The 20,895-nt window shown below is 37.0% G+C and overlaps 1 protein-coding gene across 1 annotated transcript in view; it reads left to right on the top strand.

The window, feature by feature from the left end:
* Nucleotides 1-12,817, top strand: part of NAA16 (N-alpha-acetyltransferase 16, NatA auxiliary subunit) — an 83,087-nt gene extending 70,270 nt beyond the window's left edge. Inside the window, 4 exon segments of the mRNA XM_020977026.2 lie at nt 3,898-3,996; nt 4,659-4,802; nt 5,235-5,332; nt 11,141-12,817. Coding sequence (XP_020832685.1) covers nt 3,898-3,996; nt 4,659-4,802; nt 5,235-5,332; nt 11,141-11,341 — 542 coding nt within the window. The 3' untranslated portion in view covers nt 11,342-12,817.
* The last annotated feature ends 8,078 nt before the right edge of the window (nt 12,818-20,895 follow it).

The following is a 20,895-nucleotide window of genomic DNA, read 5'->3' as shown; positions in this document are numbered from 1 at the left end:
AGTCCCCTTCTCTGGATGAGTTCCAGTGGCTCTCCTAAACTGTAGAACCCAGCAGTAGTACTTCAGTTAACTTCTTCAGTTCTCTTTAATACATTGCTTGGGAATTTAGTTAGTTTTTTTTTTTTTTGCAAAAATTCTTTTAAGTGGGAAGAAGTGAGGGACAATGAAAGCCACCCAAAAACACTGTGGAGCAATAATTAAAAATGTCCATAGTTTAGCTTTTCAAGTGCATTAGCAAATGGGAATTATCTACAAACTCTATGTAATCAGATATTTTATCATAGAAAATGGTTATCACATGGACCTTGGAGTTGGCATAAGGATGCTTGCTTTGGATTATTTGATGTATCCAAATTAGCAGAGTCTGATTACCATGTCCTTTCTGTTGGAATGTTGAAATAGTATACTTATTCATAACTTTTGATTAAAATGGATGTCATAGTAATGGGGATAATTATTATTGAGTTCAGAACCAGGACTTTGGCCCGGTATTCCATTGTCACCTTTATGGACCTACGGATCTAGTTGTTGTGGTTTTTTTGCCATTATTCAGGTTAGCATCTATGTTCTCTACTGTGTTTATAACTTCCCTCATCCCAATTTGTCAAGGCCTAGGAAAGAAATTATTCTCAATGATTTTTTTTTCTCCAGTAACTTAAAAGAAAGTCCCCTGCTTTCCAACACGAATTACTCTCTCATCCTTACTCTTTTAATGGAATTAGCCAAGTCTTTTATTGATTCTCAGGAATATTCAGCTGCCACCCAACTCAGAATTTGTAGTCGCTCTACTCTCAAATGCTTCCCGCTCTTCCTTTCAGGTTAAGACGTTTTGCTCACTCTATGGCAGGGATACTTCAGACAACCATCAGAATTCATTTCATGTCGCTTAATCATCCAGAAAAAAGGGCTTGGTCCCTGTCTATACTACTACTACTTCCAAATTCTGCTTTGCAACAGAAATGCTTCCTGTTGATTAAGATCGTTTTAGGACATGTATGTGTTCAATTCTGTTGTTGTCTGTAGGAAATTATTGAAGTGTAGAATTCAAATATTAGGGAATATGGAGCACAGAAATCCTCTAAACCATCTTTGGGGTTTGTGCCCCAAATGTTATGTGACAGTCTTTTTTTCAGGGTCATTTGAGCTAACTTCACCTAGATTTGGCAGACTTTAAATTTGAACACTAACACTGGTTCACCTGTTCGGATATCAGATTATTGTTGTTCCTCACTGCTAATCTTTGGGGAAATTGGAAGACCGATTTACAAATTTATTATATTTTTGCAGTTGTCATTTGTTAAAAGTTTTAGACTGCATGTATACTACCATTAGGTCTTATGGTCCTGTGTTCAAAGACATGTATGTGATTAACAGTGCTGGGATATTAAGACTGTCTTTTGTTTTGTGGCTGTGGTTCTTAAACTCTCTTCCCAGCACATTTTGTTTAAGAAAAAAAAAAGATATCTTGATTGTTTTACATTAGGCTAGTTTATCTGCCGGGATGGTTTCATAGGAAATCATGTCTGTGCTGCATTATTTTAAACTATGTTTTAGGGTTGTCATTATGTAAATTGATTAAGCAGTTTATCACAAAACAGCTGCTTAATTAAAGTATTACGGTACTTCAGATGAGCACCCGCAATAGGATACATGTCAGAATTAGTGCTAATTGCTTTCTAGAGGGTGTTTGCCACTGTGATGGAGGATTTCCAGCATGAAGCACTTGCTGAGGGATTTCCTTTGTCCAGTAGTATCCTCTAGAAGTGCCATTTTGTGTGTGATACTGTTAATCTCATTAGGCATTGGAGTGTTACAGATCTGCCTGATTGAGACTCGTAATCTCAAATAAGTTTTTCCAAATTACACAGGAAAATCCAAGGGGGTGAAGAATATCTATTTCCATATTGATATATAGTTGGATGGGCAGCCCATTGAGCTTGTTCATAAGCATATGCACCTTAGACAGAAATTCTGTATGGACAGTGAGGCCCAGTATTGCATTAGAGGGGATCAAGCTGGATTGCCTTTGGAAAATTGTGCAGATTTTAAAAATTGAACCTAAGCTTTATTCTGTAACAAAGCCTGAAGTTAAAAATTACATGGTAGTCAGTGGAAGAGAGAATAGTCAGCTTGAGCATTACATTTTAAAACACATAACATGTATGTTATATATTTTAACGTTATAAACATTATATTACAGTAGGAGAAGTGGCAACAGATGCATCAGAGATACATCATTAGAAAAAGAAAGACAGATCGTGTAGCTAGAGTGAGAAATACCCAATGGCTAACCCAGGTGCTCTGTTGATTTCCACTCAGCGTTAGGAAACCTAGGCGGGTACACCCCAGATTTGAGATAATGCGTACAAAAGTTGCATAGGATGAGAAGACAGGAATGGATTGTGATCTGCGTTATTGAAAGCAGTGTCCCCAGTGATGAGATCATAGTTTCATTCAAAGATGTCAAAGTATGATTTTCAGTGAATAAAGCTCTTAGGTATTCCAGGGTTGGGCTTGATGTAGTCAAAACAGATCTGTGAGTAGAAACATTTGTAGGACTTAACAATCTATGCGAAGTCCCTTTTCTGTTTAGACTTTGCTGGACATCCTCCAAAGCAGTGGTGCAACCTTTGATGAACATGTGTTGCCTTTCTTCCTCACTTGATGTTTATATTTGAGGAGTCGTTGAGCAGGGTTGTCTCTTGTATCTTTCAAGGAATCTTCTATGATTTTAACATAATAATGGGAGACACCTTCTTGGAACAAAGCCTTTTAAAGGAAGCATCTTGGTCTCTGTCAAATGCTTTCTATAGTCAAATAGTTTTTTTTTGGGGGGGGTTAGGCAGTCGGGTTAGGTGACTTGCCCAGGGTCCCACAGCTAACAAGTATTATGTGTCTGAGGCCGGATTTGAACTTAGGGCCTTCTGAATCCAGGGCCGGTGCTCTATCCACTACGCCATCTAGCTGCCCCTTGTGTATTTTTTTTTTTTGCTCTTTGGTGAGGCAGTCGGGGTTAAGTGACTTGCCCAGGATCACACAGCTAGTAAGTGTTAAGTGTCTGAGGCTGGATCTGAACCCAGGTCCTCCTGACTCCAAGGCCAGAGCTCTATTCAATGTGCCACCTAGCTGCCCCTATCATGTAGTTTTTAAGAAAGATATCAATACCAATTACTTGAATAATCATCTCTTGATTATTATAAAGACTAGTAAAGATTATTTGACTAAAAATGTTTCAGTTGACTTTAGAGAGTATTAGACATGCAACAAATGCAGTATCACTGGGAACAGCTTAGGTGGGTGGGCTAAAGGAAGTTGATTATTTTGAAATTGTATTTGGACTGATAAATATAAATGGTTGTTTTGTCCCCATTTGAGTTACTAATATAACTAAAGAAAATATGTTCATGGATTTGCTTTTTTAGATGAAGAAGTTAAGGGCAGCTAGGTGGCACAGTGGATAGAGCACTGGCCCTGAAGTCAGGAGGACCTGAGTTCAAATCGGCCTCAGACCAAACACTTGATTGTACTAGCTGTGTGACTTTGGGCAAGTCACTTAACCCAAATTGCCTCACTAAAAGAAAAAAAAAAAGGAAAAAAATAGATTAAGAAGTTAAAAATAATGAACTTATTATTTTTAGTTGTTTTTCTAATACTTGCTCAGAATTGTTGAATATCATTTTAAAATAGTGCTGTTCAGAGTGAAGAATCAGGAAAACTCTTTTTCTGATTCAAAATTGCCTGTTTGTCCTCCATAGTTAGTTTTATTATATGCTTATAATAATAATGATAATAATAATAAAAATAAACAGTACTCTGGGAGGTGGGGAGGAAAGACTAATTAAAATGCAACAAAAAAAAGAAATATTCTGAATGATTTTCTTTAATTTTATGATACAGGAAAATTTCTGTTAATGTTGCAGTCAGTCAAAAGAGCTTTTGCTATTAACCGTAATAACCCATGGCTACATGAGTGTTTAATTAAATTCTCTAGATCTGGTAAGTATAATAAATATTATTCATACTTTGTTTGCTCCTAGATTTTTCTTTGAGTGAAATAGTTTGTGGCTAAATAAAAATACATCCACGAGACAAATACCAGAATATAGAAAATAGTGGTAGTGGCAGGTAGGGGACATAGATAGATCTGTGATTTCACTGATATGGGTAACTCCCAGTGACAGAACTCCCTCTCCTAGTGCAATTCAGCACCAGTGTTGCCAACTTATGGTTGGAGGAAGCTGCATGGGCTCCATGAGGTAAAGCAGTCTGTAGGGTCACACAGCCAGTATGTTTCAGAGATCTCTCTGACTCAGAGGCGGGCTCTCTATCCACAAGGACACACCACATACACTGCTGTTAGCTCAAAATTAAGTATCTTTAATACAAACTTATTAACTGAGAAATAGTTTTATTACTTATGTTACCCTTTGTGTTTCTTAAAAAATAGCAATAAATTCATAACATGTGTTTATTTATAAATATGCACACATATGTATATGTGGGTATGTGTATATTAATATATCCAGAAGCTGTGTGATTCTAAATCTAACATTGCTTTTGTTATCTTATTATACATCAGAGAGAGAGAGAGAGAAAGAGAGAGACGTTTGAGATAAATCTAAAGATATTTTAGTTAACGATAAGCTTTTTTTTTCCAGTGTCTAATCATAGTAATCTCCCAGAAATAGTGAACAAAGTCCTAACCCAAGAAATGCAGAAAATCTTTGTTAACAAAGATTTGGAAAGTTTTAATGAAGAATTTCTCAAACATAATGCTACCTCTATTCAGCATCTACTTTCAGGTAGGCTTGCCATAATTTTTTTAGTTTCAGAATCTAGTGAGCTAAATATCTCTTATAGATATAGTAACTTTAAAGTCATTGGGATACTACTTAGCAAATTATTGTTTTAGGCTATTAAATTGGTAGCCTGGTGGTCACAGAATCACTGAATTTTATATTTGGAAGGAACCTCAATGGACATCTAGTCCAACCCATACCTGAAAAAAAAAATCACCCTACAGCATACCTGACATGGTCTATATGAGTCCAAATAATGTAGATAGGGATTTAAAAAATTATTTCAGCCTGCTTAATGGAAACAACTTTGGAACTTGAACACCAAGATAGCCATAATTGACTACTGGTGATTTGGATAATATATTTATAAAAGAAATCAGAAAGATCATGTGTCTTGTACTTATCTTTAAATGTGTTTACATTTTGTGATTTTAGGTGCTAAAATGATGTATTTCCTAGATGAATCAAGACAAGAGAAAGCAATTGCTATTGCCACTAGATTGGATGAAACTGTAAAAGATAAAAATGTGAAGGTAAACTTTCGTGTTTATAAGTGATGCAAACTAAATGTCTTTGTGTTTCTTTCCATATATCTCTTGACCTGTTACTCTTTTACTCTATTTACTCTGTTTACTCCCTGAGACCTGCCTCCCTTTGGATGACCCTGCATCACTTGTCATCTTTCTGGTACTGGCTACACCCTCTGTTATACCATATGACCTACTTGCTCCCCATTGCCATTTGCATATTCTCCAGATTCTCCCTCTGTTGCCATCATTCAACAGTCTTTCTTCCATTGAGATTCGCATTATCAGAATTTATCATCCCATTCCAGATCCAGTGCTCAAGACATTGGCCCTCCTTTTTCTCTCCCATTAACAAAATTTTCTATTATGAATTCAAAGACTGCCCCCCCAAAAGAGCATTTCCCTATATACAGCAAAACTCTAAAAGAGGATTAAACATATGAAGCAATCTATTTCAAGCTGCTTGCTTTGAACAATATGTGTGTGTATAATAAATTCCACATTACTTTCAAAATTGTCCTGCTTTTCTGCATTTCCTTCTGAACTTCCTTTTGTTCTCTTCAGTGCATTAAGACTTTTTTTCAATGACCTTTTTTTTTGTATTACTATTACTGACCTCTCTTTCCCTGCCCCAACCTTCCCCTTTCAATTAAAAACTGAGATTAAAAAACAACAACAGCAACAACAACAAAAACCCACCCCAAAATAAAACCTGAGTAACAAATAAATGTAGTCAAGCAAAAAAATCCACACAGTAGTCATATCCAAAAATGTTTGTCTCTTTATGCTCCATGAGTCTTTCATGATTGTTAAGAGGTCAGTAAAACATGCTTTATCTTAAGTCCTCTATAAATATGGTTGGTCATTACATTGATTAAGTCAGTTAAAGTTGTTTTACTTTGCAATAGTTCTGTCCTTGTATAAATTGTTCTCCTTCTGCTCACTTCCCTCTCAGTCAATTCATACTTTCCAGAATTCTCTGCAATCTTCTTTTGTGTAATTTTTTTTACAGCTTAATAATATTCCATTACATTTAGAACTACAAATTATTTAGCCATTTCTCAAATTTTTTTTTTAAGGCAATTGGGGTTAAGTGACTTGCCCAGTCAAGTGTCAAGTGTTTGGTCTGAGGCCAGATTTGAACTCAGTTCCTCCTGACTTCAGGGCTGGTACTCTATCCACTGTGCCACTTAGCTGCCCCAGTTTCTCAGTTTTTAAAGGTGCTTCACTAGTTCTTTGCCTTCCTTCAGGATCAGGAAGTTTGATTTGGTTGGGACTGTTCCTTCCCTGGTATTATCTTCCCTCTTAGCCTGACTCCCCTAGCTTTGCTTGTTTCCCTCTTGAGTTTAATGTATTTCTACATTAATTGTGTGTGCATGTGTTTTCTCAGTTTTTTACCTGATAGATAAGAATGAGTTTCATATGATGCCTTCGTTCTCCTACTCTTTCCTTCCATCTCTGTATTCTCTCCTCACAAAACCCAACTTTCCAAATGTACCAACTATGAGAAATAGAAAGTTCTTTCTCTTTACTACATTTTTTCTTTTAACTTTTTCCTTCTTCTCCCCTCCTCAAACCCTTAGAACAAAATTAATTCACCCCTAGCCCTGTTTTTATTCGTTAATTCCCTTAGTACTCTTTGAAGATTTTAAGGTTCTGAAGGGACACTTGTTTCTTTTTCCCCATTAGAATATTAGTAATGCATCATCATATAGCACCATCCAGTTGCTTAAATATATTCACCTTTCTAAGATTTTCTGAACTCTTGTCTTTTTATTTCAAAGTTGCTATTCAGCTCAAGTCTTTTAATCAGAAATGCTTATAAGCTCTTTATTCCATTAAAGGTATGTTTTTTCCTTCTGTAGAATTATACTCAGTTTTGCAGGACAAGTTATTTTTTGTTGTAAGCCTACCTCTTTTGCCTTTGAAATATTGCATATGAGGAATGGTTTACCTGTCAGATTTATGCGGGACAGAAGAATTCATGACCAAACAAGAGGTAGAAAACATTATGAAATGCAAAATGCATAATTTTGATTACATTAAATTGAAAGGTTTTTGCACAAGCAAAGCCAATGCAACCAAGATTAAGAGGGAAATAGAAAACTGGGAAAGAATTTTTATAGCTGGTGTCTTTGATAAAGACCTCATTTCTAAAATATATAGAGAATTAAGTCAAATTTATAAGAATACAAGTCATTCCCCAATTGATAAATGGTCAAAAGATATGAACAGGCAATTCTCAGATGAAGAAATTAAAGCCATCTATAGTCATATGAAAAGATGCTCTAAATCACTGTTGATTAAAGAAATTCAAATCAAAACAACTCTGAGGTACTATCACACTTATCAGATTGGCCAACATGACAAAACATGAAAATGATAAATTTTGGAGAAGATGTGGGAAAATTGGAATACTAATGCATTGTTGGTGGAGTTGTGAAATGGTCCAATTTTGGAGAACAATTTGGAACTATGCCCAAAGGGCTATAAAAATGTGCATACCTTTTGACCCAGCAATAACACTTCTAGGACTGTATCCCAAAGAGATCATACAAATGGGAAATGTACAAAAATATTCATAGCAGCTCTTTTTTGTGGTGGCAAAGAATTGGAAATTGAAGGGATGCCCATCAGTTGGGGAATGGCTGAAGAAGTTGTGGTATATGAATGTAATGAGATACTGTTGTGTTATAAGAAATGATGAACAGGTGGACTTTAGAAAAACCTGGAAAGATTTGTATGGACTGATGCTGAATGGAATGAGCAGAACCAGGAGAATGTTGTACACGGTAACAGCTATATTATGGGATGAATAATTTTGATAGATCCTTGCATTGCTGAGAAGGGCTAAGTCTAAGATACCTCCAAAAGTCTCATGATGAAAAATGCTACCCACATCCAAAGAAAGAACTATGGAATTTGAATGCAGATCAGAGCATACTATTTGCTCTTTTTTTTTCTTCTGTTTTGTTTTGTTTCCTCTTTCTTGTGGTTCCTTCTATTGGTTCTAATTCTTCCTTACAACATGACTAATGTGAAAATATGTTTAATACGAATGTATATGTATAGCCTGTATCAGATTGTGTGCTGTCTTGGGGAGGAAAGGGGAGAAAAATTTAAAATTCAAAAGCTTATGGAAATGATTGTTGATAAATCAAAATTAATAAAAAATGAAATATTACATATGACAATATATTATTTATACAGAATAAATTGGAAGTAGTCCTGGAGGGGAAGCCCTAAGATTAATGAGGACTTGTAATTAAGGTACAAGCTCATTTCAAAACATTATGGGGAATTCAGAAAGTTACAAATAGTGTCACTTAACAGGACAGAAAAATATAGTTGAGAGAGGGGAAAAAACAGCCCAATAAACCCTTTTGCATAGTTGAGCAAAATAAATTCTGTCATTGGCCATGTCCAAAAACATATCATTTTGCACCTTTTTGTGAGGATTTGCATTGATTGCTTCACCATTGGTTCACTGGAATTATGATAGGTCACTGAATTTATCAGAGTTCTTTCAAAGTCTTTCAAAGTTGTTTGTCTTTACAATGTTATTGCAGGAATTGTTTTCCTGTTCCTGCTCATTTCACTGTGCATCACTTCATACGTGTCTTCCCAGATTTCTCTGAAATCACCTCTTTAATCATTTCTTTACAAGCACAATGTATTCCACTGCATTCATATTTCATAATTTCTTCAGCAGTTTCCCAATTGATGAGTGACTCCTTAATTTTCAGTTTTTTGCTGCCACAAAAAGAGCTTTTATAGTATTGTTGGACACATGAGTCTTTTTCCTCTTTCGTTGGTCTCTTCAGGGTATAGTTTTAGTAGTGGTATTGCTGGTGCAAGGTGCCATTTAGTGGATTTTTTGTGAATAGTTCCAAATTGCTTTTCAGAATAGCTGGACCAATTTACAGCATCACTAACAATGCATTAATCAATGTGCTTGTTTTCTCACAGCCCCTTCAACATTTGTTATTTTCTTCTTTTGTCATCTTTGCCAGTTTGATGGGTGTGAGATGGCACCTCAGCACTGTTTTATTTTGCATTTCTCTAATTAGTCCTTTGAAGCATTTTTTCATTTGGCTCTTGATAGGTTGAATTTCTTACTTTGAGAACTGTCTATTTATATCCCTTTACCATTTATCATTGGGGGATTGACTTTTTTCTTATAAATTTGATATTGTTCCATATATATCTTGAAAAGGTGACCTTTTTCAGAGAAACCTGTTGCAATTTCCTGTTCCCCTTATAATTTTAGCTGCATTTGTTTTGTTGGTATAAAACTTTTTAAATTTTGTATAATCACAATTGCCCATTTTATCTTCTGTGATCTTCTCTACCCATGTTTGTCTGTGACCTGTTCCTCTATTATCCAGATATCCCTACATCCCCTCTCCATGTAGCTTCCTTACTTATCTATTTTTTTTAATGATGTTGTCTTTTATGTTTAAATCATGTACTTGTTTGGAGCATATTTTGGTTTTGCACGTACAGTATGGTTTTTGCTGTCCTCAGGTGCCCACTTTTGTGTTGAATCTACCAACTATTAAAGTATGTGTTAGTAGGAGAATTTTCTCAATTTTTTTTTGTGGAATTCAGTTATTTTACCCTCCACCATGCGTATTGACACAAAATCTGCACTTTCATGGCAGTATTTTATTTGTACTTATCATGAGCCCTCTAAGCTTAGATGACCAAATATCACATGAAATGATGTTTCTTCTTGTCTTTAGGTGCCTTGGATCATTTAACTTCTTTATTCTCTGCTGAGAAGAGCATATAACTATAAATTCTTCCCCTCCCATTGTCTGTTATATTTATTTTTAAAACAATTTTGTATTTGTACCTTTTGACATTGTCTAAATTTCCCTCTGTAGCCTTTCTCCTTTCCTACTCCCATCTCCCAGAGAGCCATTCTTTATGTAATAAAAAATTTAGCTAGAGTTTCATTGTGTCTTTTGCTTTCCTTTATGAGAATTGACAGTACTGCTGTGTTTCAGTTTTAGTGTGTCCTCTCATTAGATACAGTTCTCACAGAGAGTATTTTCATTAATGTTTAACAATGTGTATTTCTCCTCATGTTCTTCCCCCCACCCCACCTCTCCATCCCCTTGCTCCTTGCCGCTCTGTTACTATTGTTGAAGAAGTAGGAAGAAGACCTTCTAAGACTGAGGCCATGTTATATTTTCTTTATTCCATGGATTACCATGGCCAGAGAATTCTTTACCTAGTGGCCAGCCTGCTGCTACGGAGCCCCTCCCTAGTTAGATTAATCCTTAGGCAGTAAGCATAATTTGTCTCTTAGTCAGTACTTAAAGCCTTCCTAGTGTGGTGTAAGACATGATAGAAGTTGTGTTTCTCTCTGATAGCCTTTGTATATTCAGGGAACAACAGAATATCACTTTTATGGGGGGGCGTTGCACTTAAAAGGTACAGAATTAATGTTTGTTGGCATGAACTTTCAAACTTGTGTTCATATTTATAGATACAAAACAATCTTCTAAGAGAGCTGTTTTAAGTATGCTTTTTTTTAGCACTTACATTTTTAGTTATTTGTATTTTATTTTTGTATTGTCTAAGGATACTTTTGGAATTGTGTTGCTTTTCTCATGCCTTACAATTTGATTCCTAAACAGTCTGTCAAAGGGAAAAATTTTCCTAAATAGAGGGACATAGTGCTTAATTGTATAATCTATAGAACTCATCTAGGTTTTCTCAGTGTACCAATTATAGGTTTGGTTAAACAGCTTGTTGGCAGAGGATGTTTAATTAATTTATATATTTTTAATCTTCTTTCTTTAGACGTTAACAAAAGTTTTTGAGGCATTGGTTGATGGCAGTTTTGGAATCTGTAATACCCAGTGTGAAGAATACCGGACAGCATGTCATAAACTGTTTCCCTTTTCACCTGCCTTTCTGCCTCCTACAAGTGAGGATGACAGTAGTCCAGCATCAGTAAACCGTACAACTATTAACCATGATTTGTTGGCGAATGAAATTTGAATATCATAAAAGAATTGATTTACAATCTCATGGCTGGATTCAGATCAGGGTTACTTTTCCAGGGTGCATTTTAATATCTCATAGGCATAAAGTGAAATATTTGGGTAGTAAAATTTAAAAATGGAGTATACCATTAGCTTTTTTTTTTTGGTTAGGCAATTGGGGTTAAGTGACTTGCCCAGGGTCACACAGCTAGTAAATGTCAAGTGTTTGGCCTCAGGCTGGATTTGAACTCAGGTCCTCCTGACTTTAGGGCTGGTGCTCTATCCACTGCAACACCTAGCTGCCCCAATACCATTAGCTTTTGTTCTTCTCTTGACCCCCAGCTGCTACGGTCTTATCTATAATCACCATTTGTCACGTTTATACTTGTACAGTTGTCTTATCTACAGAATTTCCAAATTATGAGCATTATAGTATATGAAGACTTTGCTTTCACATTAATGTTACAAAAATATGATCATTTCTTGCTGATTAAACTTAGACATTGGACAATTTTAACTAATTATGTTGGATATAATACCAATGTTCCCACTACATTTTATTTCAAGTTTTTAATTTTAATCTGTCCTGGTGGTTTTTTAAAAAGCTTATTATTATGAATATATTGGCTGTTTGCATGATTTTTAAAAATATGGACCACATTATGGGAGGTACAGAGGTGTCTTTTAAAAATTATAAGTTGGAATGGTTTCCTTATGTTTTTCATGTTTTGCCATTTTAAACACACATTATCAGTGAGAGCTATTGCTCAAATACCCATGCCCTTCTTTTGTTTTCAGAAATGCTAATTTAGCAATTTAAACAAGATAGTCCACTTTTTTGATTTAGTGATTAAAGATGTGGAGATTAGTTTCCCCCTCAATCATAGAAATTCACTGGTCAGTTTACATATTTCATACAAGTCATAGCCAAGAAATATAATGCTTTCTTCACTAAATGGCTTTCAGTACTACTAAGGAATTTATATTAAAAGAATGTTTTGTGTAGTTGTTCTTCAAGGAAGGTCAATAGGCTGACTTTAAATTATAACGAAACACTTTCTTACTCTGTGTGTGGGGTGCATTGACTGATGAGTGCATTCAGATGTAACACATAGCAAAATGAATGTTTAAAGTTTGATTAGCTTAGCTAATAAAATATGATCCTACTCAATAATATAGCTTTTTGGGGGAAAGGCAGTAGCTTTTCATTGTATAGGAATGACTCTCAATTCTTAAAGTGTATTGAAGCTTGTACAGAAAAATTGAAATCAGTCAGTGTTTTTTATTTCCCTGCTATGTAAATATTTCAGTAATATTAATTAGACCCTTTAAGGCAAAAATAAGGGGAGATTTTATTAAGACAAGTAAACTATTCTAATTGAAATGGTTTATTTTTTGCCTCGTGTATTTAAGTTCCAAATTTTTGGATAAAAAACTCACTGTAAAATTATGTCAACCAATGTAATGCTGAAATAAATTATTTTGTACACAATTGTCCTTTTGGATCTGGCTTTTTTGTTGCATAAGTTGCATAATCATAGCGCATTATTTGTTTTATACAATATTCATCTTACGCAGAGGTGGTAAAAACCTAGTCTTAAATCTTTTTAAGTGGCGGAGAGTCATTCTGTCCTAGGGATCAAACATACTTAAGTTTCTAGACTTTTTAGCAGTGTACTTTGTATTTTGCTCCTTATGTAGCTGTTGAATCATTTTATTTATGTTCACCATTAGTTTCTGTCTAACCCTTAAGAAAAACAATTCTAGTGTATGGTAAAGGACCATTTGCGAAAATGTGTCAACTTACTACCCAACCCATTGCCTCCTCCTAGATACCTAACCATGATATGGTTGATTGATCTCCACCTTTTGAAAGTTGAACTTCTATGGAGTAGTATTTAATTGAATTTTGAATTTGATAATGAGTTCTTCATAAATTATGATGATACAACTTGGTTGGTTGTATTTGAGTGGTTATTCGTCTGTTCGTAGTTTTAGAACAGGAAGAGACTTTAGAGATCACTGAATCCAGTCCTATCATTTTATCTCTCTTTACGAATGAAATGAATGAAACACTTTATTGGGAGAAATTAAGTACATTTAAGAAAAATGTGTCATGGGAAAACCTTATAGTTAAAAAGACTGACTCATCAAGTAGTGAACATTTCTTGCAATATAGAAATTAGTATTACATTACCCATGAATGGGTAGCTAGGTGGCTCAGTGAATAAAGCACCAGGCTTTGAGTCAGGAAAACCTTAGTTCAAATGCTGCCTCAGACACTAGCTGTGTGACCCTGGGCAAGTCATTTAACCCTGTTTGCCTCAGTTTCCTTTTCTGTAAAATGAGCTGGAGAGGGCAATGGCAAAACTGCTCTAGTATCTTTGCTAAGAAAACCCCAAATGGGGTTATGAAGAGTCATGAACTACATATTTAACTCAAAATGTGTTTGGTCCACAAGTATAACAATTTTATATGTACATGATATTAATTTGCATTTATTATCACTGTAGCTTAATTCTATATCAATTAATAAAAAAAAAGTAAGCTCTTCATACAAGTACAGATGATCGATGCCTGATGCTACAAAGATGATATTAAGATAAATACATAGATTGGTAATGGCTTTAAATATAGTACATCAGAGGCTTTTGTTTTACTCCCCAGGCTCAAGAGGGTAGATGTATTGGATCTAAAATTCTAATGAAAACATGATAGAATCCGCTTGGACTTCTAGAAAAGTTAAGGGATTAAAATTTATCAGCTTTGTTTAGTAGAATGAGTACTGGTTTTAGAAGTGGTAAGTAGCATGAAGGCTAATTATAAAATGCCACTTTTTATGTTTTAAGGTGCAGCTTTTTGCAATCATTTTCATTCTTATCATCTCCCTATCAGGTGTTTACTGGCTAAAATCTTTGGTAATGCATCTGTATGAAACTGAGCGATTTCTGACTCGGCAGTATTTGATAAATATTCTGCTTCCACGTTCATAGGACTGAGTGGCTGGATACTGAGCAAAGAGCTCATGGCCTTGGCCTTGAGCACCAGTGCTTCCTGGTTGATGCCATACGCCTAGGGAGAGATCTTCATGATCACCTCGATGCAGCCCAGGGGTGGGAGAGCAGCCCCTGCTTTTGCATTTCTCTTTACTCCTGAACCTGTTCACCGTCTTATCCAAATCCTCATCTTTTACAGATGAGGTAACTGAGGCCTTGAGGGTCATACATCTAGTCAGTGTCTGAGACAGGATTCAAACATGGGTCTTCTTGACTTCAAGCCTAGCACTGTACAATACCACATTGCCTCTCGTATACTTGAAGACATAATGCACTGAAGATAGAACAAGGAGTTAGTTTTGTAAATCTCTTTTGTGTGGCAACCTTATTTCCTAAATTAAAAAAAATGGCAAATGTGTTTTAATAAAGAAACTTAAAATTTTCAAAGCCTTATTAGATATATTTTAATTGAAATTGAGTGGCTCAGATGGTGCAGTGAGAGGGAAGATAGAATTGTGTTCAAGTCCCTGCTAAATCACTGTATGTCAGCTTAGGCCTCGGAGCCACTTGTAAAGTGACAACAGTTGCCTATTTCACAAGCCTTTTGTGAGGATAACACTTCAGGTTATCTGGGATGGTATTGCTGTGTTAGTGTACTCCAACCCATCACATATAAGGAGTCTTGAACACAACAGTTTAAGAGGTAAAGTCTGGTCTACCAACAAGTCATTGTTTATTGCTTAGATACAATGGAACTTGGTAAATCAGTTTACTACTTCTGTGTGCAGTGCTGTACTGGGCCTTAAGGATACAGAGATCAAAATGAAGCCATCTGCTAGGGTCAGATAATCCTGCACAAATCCTGGGCAATGGGACATTTAGGAGGAGGAAGGCTGCGGGAACTTGGAACATTTATGTTTGGCACCAGAAAAGGCAATGTTTTTTGCATAAGAAGGTAGTTTTTGGTTCTGGAGAACTTAAAGAGGGATCCAGAAACTAGAGACTGCCCTTTTCATCAGGGCTTTGCACGTGGAACTTAGATGTTTGTTGAATTGATTGGTATAACAGTTTATAACTTGGAGTTTTACATTTCTGTCATTGCTCTGAAGGAGAAGAGCATCTAGGGAACATTTCAGGTCGAATAGAGGCCTTAAGTTCTCCCCAACCTCCTAACACACTCCACACGCTTGCTCACAATCATAAAATCTCTGATTTCGGAGGCATCTCAGAGGCCATCTAATCCAACCTGAACCTGACCAGGAATTCCATTGTTATTTTGCTCATGCTGCCGCAGATAGAATCCTGATTTCATTCTCTTTATTGGTAGTTACTTTAAAAAGAAAGAAAAAGAGGGAGGTGGCTTGCAAGGCATTTTAAAAAAAGATGTTTTTGCCTTTTGTTTTTAATATCAGTCATTTCTGAATATATACTCTCCCACTGGAATGTATATTTTTGTGGTGTAGCTAGCTAGAAAGACCCAGCTTGAAGTCACGTTTCTGATAAATACAGGGTCTATGACCTGGGCACCTAAGACTATAAATTACAGAGAAAGTGCCAGTCTTCATTGCTGGAGGGATTTCTGTCATCCAGAAGCATATTAAGCCAGTGAAATTATAGGTCTAGTCCCTTTTCCTAATCACAGAATTATCTGCAGTGAGGAGTTTGGTTTTATTTGCCATACTAAAGTATTTTATGACTTCTTGTACCGCTTTAATGAGTGCAGGAATGAAGAGCATAGATACTCTTGCCTAGCCTAGTTGGATAGCTAGTAAGCATATTTTTGTTTGGAGTGAGGACAACTCATCTTCCTGAGTTCGAATCTGGCCTCAGACACTGACTAGCTGTGTGACCCTGGGCAAATCACTCAACCCTGTTTGCCTCAGTTTTCTTATCTGTAAAATGAGCTGGAGAAGGAAATGGCAAAGAAATTGCCAAGGAAACTCCAAATGGGGTCATGGGAAGTTAGATATGGCTGAACAAGTTTTTTTTTTTCCTTAAATTTCAGGGGCAGCGAAGTGGTGGGCCTGGAGTCAGGGGGACCTGAGTTCAAATCCAGCCTCAGACACTAGCTCTGTAACCCTGGGCAAGTCACTTAACCTCTGCCTCAGTTTCCTCAACTGTAAAGTGGGGACCCTTTAGAAGGAAATGGCAAAGCCACCCCAGTATCTTTGCCAAAAAAACCTGATAAATGGGGTTATGAAGAGTCAGGGAAGACTAAATGATGAAGGTTATATAGTCCCTACCTTTAAGTTGCTTACATTTTAATCACAGGGAATACCATGCGCTTCTATAATTATATACAAGGCACAGTTGTTTGGGTGGGAACGACACTGGCACCCTGAATCAGGAACACTCATTCAGATACTGCCTCAGATACTTACTAGCCATGTGGCCCTGGGCAACTAACTCACTTCATTTTTCTCAGCTTCAATTTCTTTATCTGTCAAATGGGCATGATAACAGACCTCCCCGCCCTGTCCCACCACCTCACAAGGGCATGGGGATCAAACACGATGTACGTAATGTGCTTTGAAAACCTGAAAGCGCTGAATTTTTATCATTTGGCACAGTGGGTAAAGAGTTGGGCCCAGGATGAGGAAAGCCTGGGTGCAAGTGTTGTCTCTGACATACACAGACTTTGTAATCCTGGACAAGTCGCTTAGTCTTAAGGGCTCCAGGCAAGTTTCTAACATAAATCACAAAGAATTTCCTCAGTAGAAAAATTTCCTACTAGGAGCTCACTATACTATAAAGCCACAGGTAGGTATTAATAAAAAACAAAAAAACCCCACAATTATTATTGTGCTGTAAACTAATTTTCAGCATACACAAATAAGGAACTTCTTTGAGGACAAGACACAACTAATATTTGCTGAACTGAAACACTTTCCCAAGAATTTTAGGCCATGTGCCCTTACAAATTATTTGGAGTGATAATTACTGTCCTGCTACTTTTAAGTACTGCCAATCCATCATTTCCCCACTAGAGGGCAAACTTGACAACTCAAAAGTACTTCAGTGACTATTTGACAAGGAATAAGTGGTTTGGTTTTTTTGTTTTGTTTTGTTTTGCTTTCTGGTGAGGCAATTGGGGTTAAGTGACTTGCCCAGGGTCACACGAGGAATAAGTTTTCTTAAAAAAAAACCAAACAAACCTTTGACTATTGGCCTCTGATACTTAGTGAATTATAAATGAATTGTAATTGTTCGGGGAAAACTGTTATTGTTGTTTTGCAACATGTTTCTCATCCCTTATGATTTCTGTATCCTGATCCATTTGTCATTTTCTGGTTCAGTGTGCACAGGAAATCAAGAAAAGATGATATTTCGTGTTAAAGCTACATATATCGCCATTCAGGCTGTGCTGTCCCTGTTTGTCTCTGGTTGTACTACTGGTATTGGGATGGATCCCATAATCCACACTATGAACATCTGTGAAGGTGTACCCTTCCCCATGCTACCACCACCTGATCTTGTGAGGATCTTGATCCAGGAGAGGTGACTGCTTCACTACCATAGAGAGAGAGAGATTGTGCATGACATCAAGGAGAATCCATGTAATGTTGCCATAGATTTTGAGCAGGAGATGGTCACTGGGTATAGCTCTTCTCAGACGCCCCGCATCTTTCTTCCAATTATCTTAGGTGTAGAATCCTTTGGTAAATAAAAAATTATCTTCAACTCAGTTATGAAATGTGACCAACTGGTAAAGATCTATATGACAATACCATGTTGTTTTGTAGTACCAGGCCTGGAGCCAGAAAGACTCTTCTTTATGAGTTCAAATCCAACCTCAGACACTTACTAGTTGTGTGGCCCTGGGTGAGTCACATAACTCTGTTTGCCTCAGTTTATCATCTGTAAAATGAGCTGGAGAAGGAAATGGAAAACCATTCCAGTGTCTCTGTCAAGAAAACCCCAAATGGGGTCATGAAGAGTCAGGCATGACTGAAAAACAATACAACAACAACAACAACAACAGAGATCACCCAAGTGCCAGAGCTAAAGAAATCTAGTGAGCTCCTTAGAGTAGAATCAAGCTAAGCTCAGAGACAGCAAAGAAAAGCTGTTGATTCAAGTTCAGCTTTCTTAGACCTGTGGGTAAGAGGGACCTTTTCCCCCAATCATGCTCCCATTGGAAAGAAAGGAAGAAGTGGTCTTGGCTCTTACTGATTTGGGGCCTTCTGAGGAAAAAATAATATTCAATAAAAAACTTTATCTACCTCTCAGAAACTATAGAAATCAGGAAAACTTTAGTTATTCTTCCATTTCTGAGATTTTTTTTGAAGTTCCAAATCTGTCATTCTCTTTTTTCAGATTATCCTGTTTTATGGAAATTTTCTTTCATAAGCGTGGGACACAAGAAGATATAGGTTTAAGACTTACATTGGCTTCAAGCCATATTGCCTGTGTGACGCTGGGCAAGTCACAACCTCTCAGTGTCTCCTGAAACTGTTTAAGATTAATTGGCAGAAGTTGTAAATTTGTATTGTCAGAGGGAATTTTCTTACCAAGAGTTCCCTATACCAATGAAGTCATGTCCAGCCTTAAAATAAAAGAAAAAAGAGGCTCTTATTTGCCTGTATCATTGTTTGTATTGTTAATTTCTTCTTTCTTTCCCCCTTCTTTGGTGAGGCAATTGGGGTTAAGCGACTTGCCCAGGGTCACGCCACTGCTCTTTCTTCTCGGGTTCCAACCATGAGGACTGGACCTCTTCCATGACTTGCTTGCCTTGAGTTTAGGGAGGAGGAGTCTGGCTGAAACTCACTTCATCTCATACAAGCTCCAGAGAAACATGAATACAGATAGATTTTATGCCATTCCTTCCCCTTTGGGAAGTATTTTCTGGTCTAGCTAGCTTCCTATAGCTAGGTCACTTCCTCTGCCCCAGTTATCCATTTTCTCCACTGTTGGGCTGGTTAATTTTTTTTTTTTAGGCAGTTGGGTTAAATGATTTGCCCAGGGTCACACAGCTAGTGTCAATTGTTTGGCCTGAGGCCAGATTTGAACTCAGGTCCTCCTGACTTCAGGGCCAGTGTTCTATCCACTGAGCCACCTAGCTGCCCCAGGCTGGTTAATTTCAAAGCTCTCCCTGTGTTAAGTAAGGTTTGTGTACGAATCATACTGGGTCATTGACAAGAGGTGACATGATAGAAGTCATCACAAAATATGAAGCTCAAGATTGTCGAGGTGGTTATGCCCAACCTGGGCCTCGTTAGGAAAAATAGGTCCTTTATGCATCCCTTTGCTGTTATTTCAAAAGATTTCTCCACCCCTTGGAGAGGAGTGTTTCTTCTTTTAATTACCTTGGTGTATTTCTCATTGTTCTGAGGTGGCATCAGGAATTTTGCTGAGCGACAAACACTCACTTTGATGCCTTCCTGGAACTCCAGGTTAGTTATTCTTCAGGGCAGTGAGATTAGAGGTGATTGGAGCGGGCAGTAACAAAGTGGTACGAAGAGAGAACAAGCAAATGAAGATACGAAAGAAGAGATGAAGGAGCCAGAATAGTGGGGAAAGCACTGATTTTGAGTCAGACGATCCAGATTTGAATCTTATTTCTGCTACTTACCATGAGTGTGACCTTGGGCACGTCACATCACGTCACATCACGTCACCTTGAGACTCATGTTCTTCATCTATTAAATGAGAGTCAGATTAGATGATGCGCAAGTCCCTTTTCAGTTTTAGAAATTAGGGCATCTTATGGCATGGCTTCCAATCCTTCTATTAATGCCGTTCCTGTTTTCTTCTGTTTTTCCTTTTTTTTTTTCCTGCAGCTTTGGCACTTTACCTCATCACCATCCACCATCCTCTCTGTCCCTCTAATTGGACAGTGGAGCTGTGAACTCCAAAACCTCACTTAAGAAGGGAGCTCAGCTCATCACATTTCCTTGTTTTTCACCTAGCTGCATTACTAGAAGAATCCTCTGACTTTTTCACCAGGTCCCAGGAAGCTCATTATTGGGAAACCTCATCATCCTACAAGCATTGCTGACTGCCTTTTCACCAGCAGAATACTATACATGGTAAAAGCTGCTATATTTGTTTATACAACTTATCTAAGTCACCTCTCTTCTAAGGCTCAAAGCATCTCAGTGGTAAGAGTTCTGGGTTCAAGAAAAGGGTGACTTGAACCTTTTAAAATAGCAGCACCATTTAGTCCAGCTGAGCTGCTATTTGTCTTGGCAACGGTGCATGTGTGAGTCTGGCTGTGGGAGTTCTGTGTCTGTTCTGTTGAATGTGGACAGTGTTTATCCTGTATGTATCTGCAGAGAGGGCTGCCTATTTACACACATTTGTTCTGCCATATGTTTCACTCTCCCATTTCAATCTGCAGACTTTTCAACAATATTTTTATGGTAACCACATTTAGAATTTTAAGATGATCCCCAATCTCCACTTGAAACACTAGAATCGAAGCTGAGATTGCATTAATAGAAGTGAAGTATTAATAGAAGTGAAGCAATAGTCCTTGCTATATTGTGCCCTAGTCAGCCCAGTTCCAGAATACTGGTTTCAGTTCTTGGAAGCATAGTTTATTATTTTTTGGCATCATATTTTTAGGGTTTTT

The sequence above is a fragment of the Phascolarctos cinereus genome, unplaced genomic scaffold (genome assembly GCF_003287225.1).
Source record: "Phascolarctos cinereus isolate Bilbo 61053 unplaced genomic scaffold, phaCin_HiC Scaffold_7;HRSCAF=346, whole genome shotgun sequence".
In the NCBI taxonomy this organism is placed as follows: domain Eukaryota; kingdom Metazoa; phylum Chordata; class Mammalia; order Diprotodontia; family Phascolarctidae; genus Phascolarctos; species Phascolarctos cinereus.
This window is presented reverse-complemented; position numbering and strand designations above follow the sequence as displayed.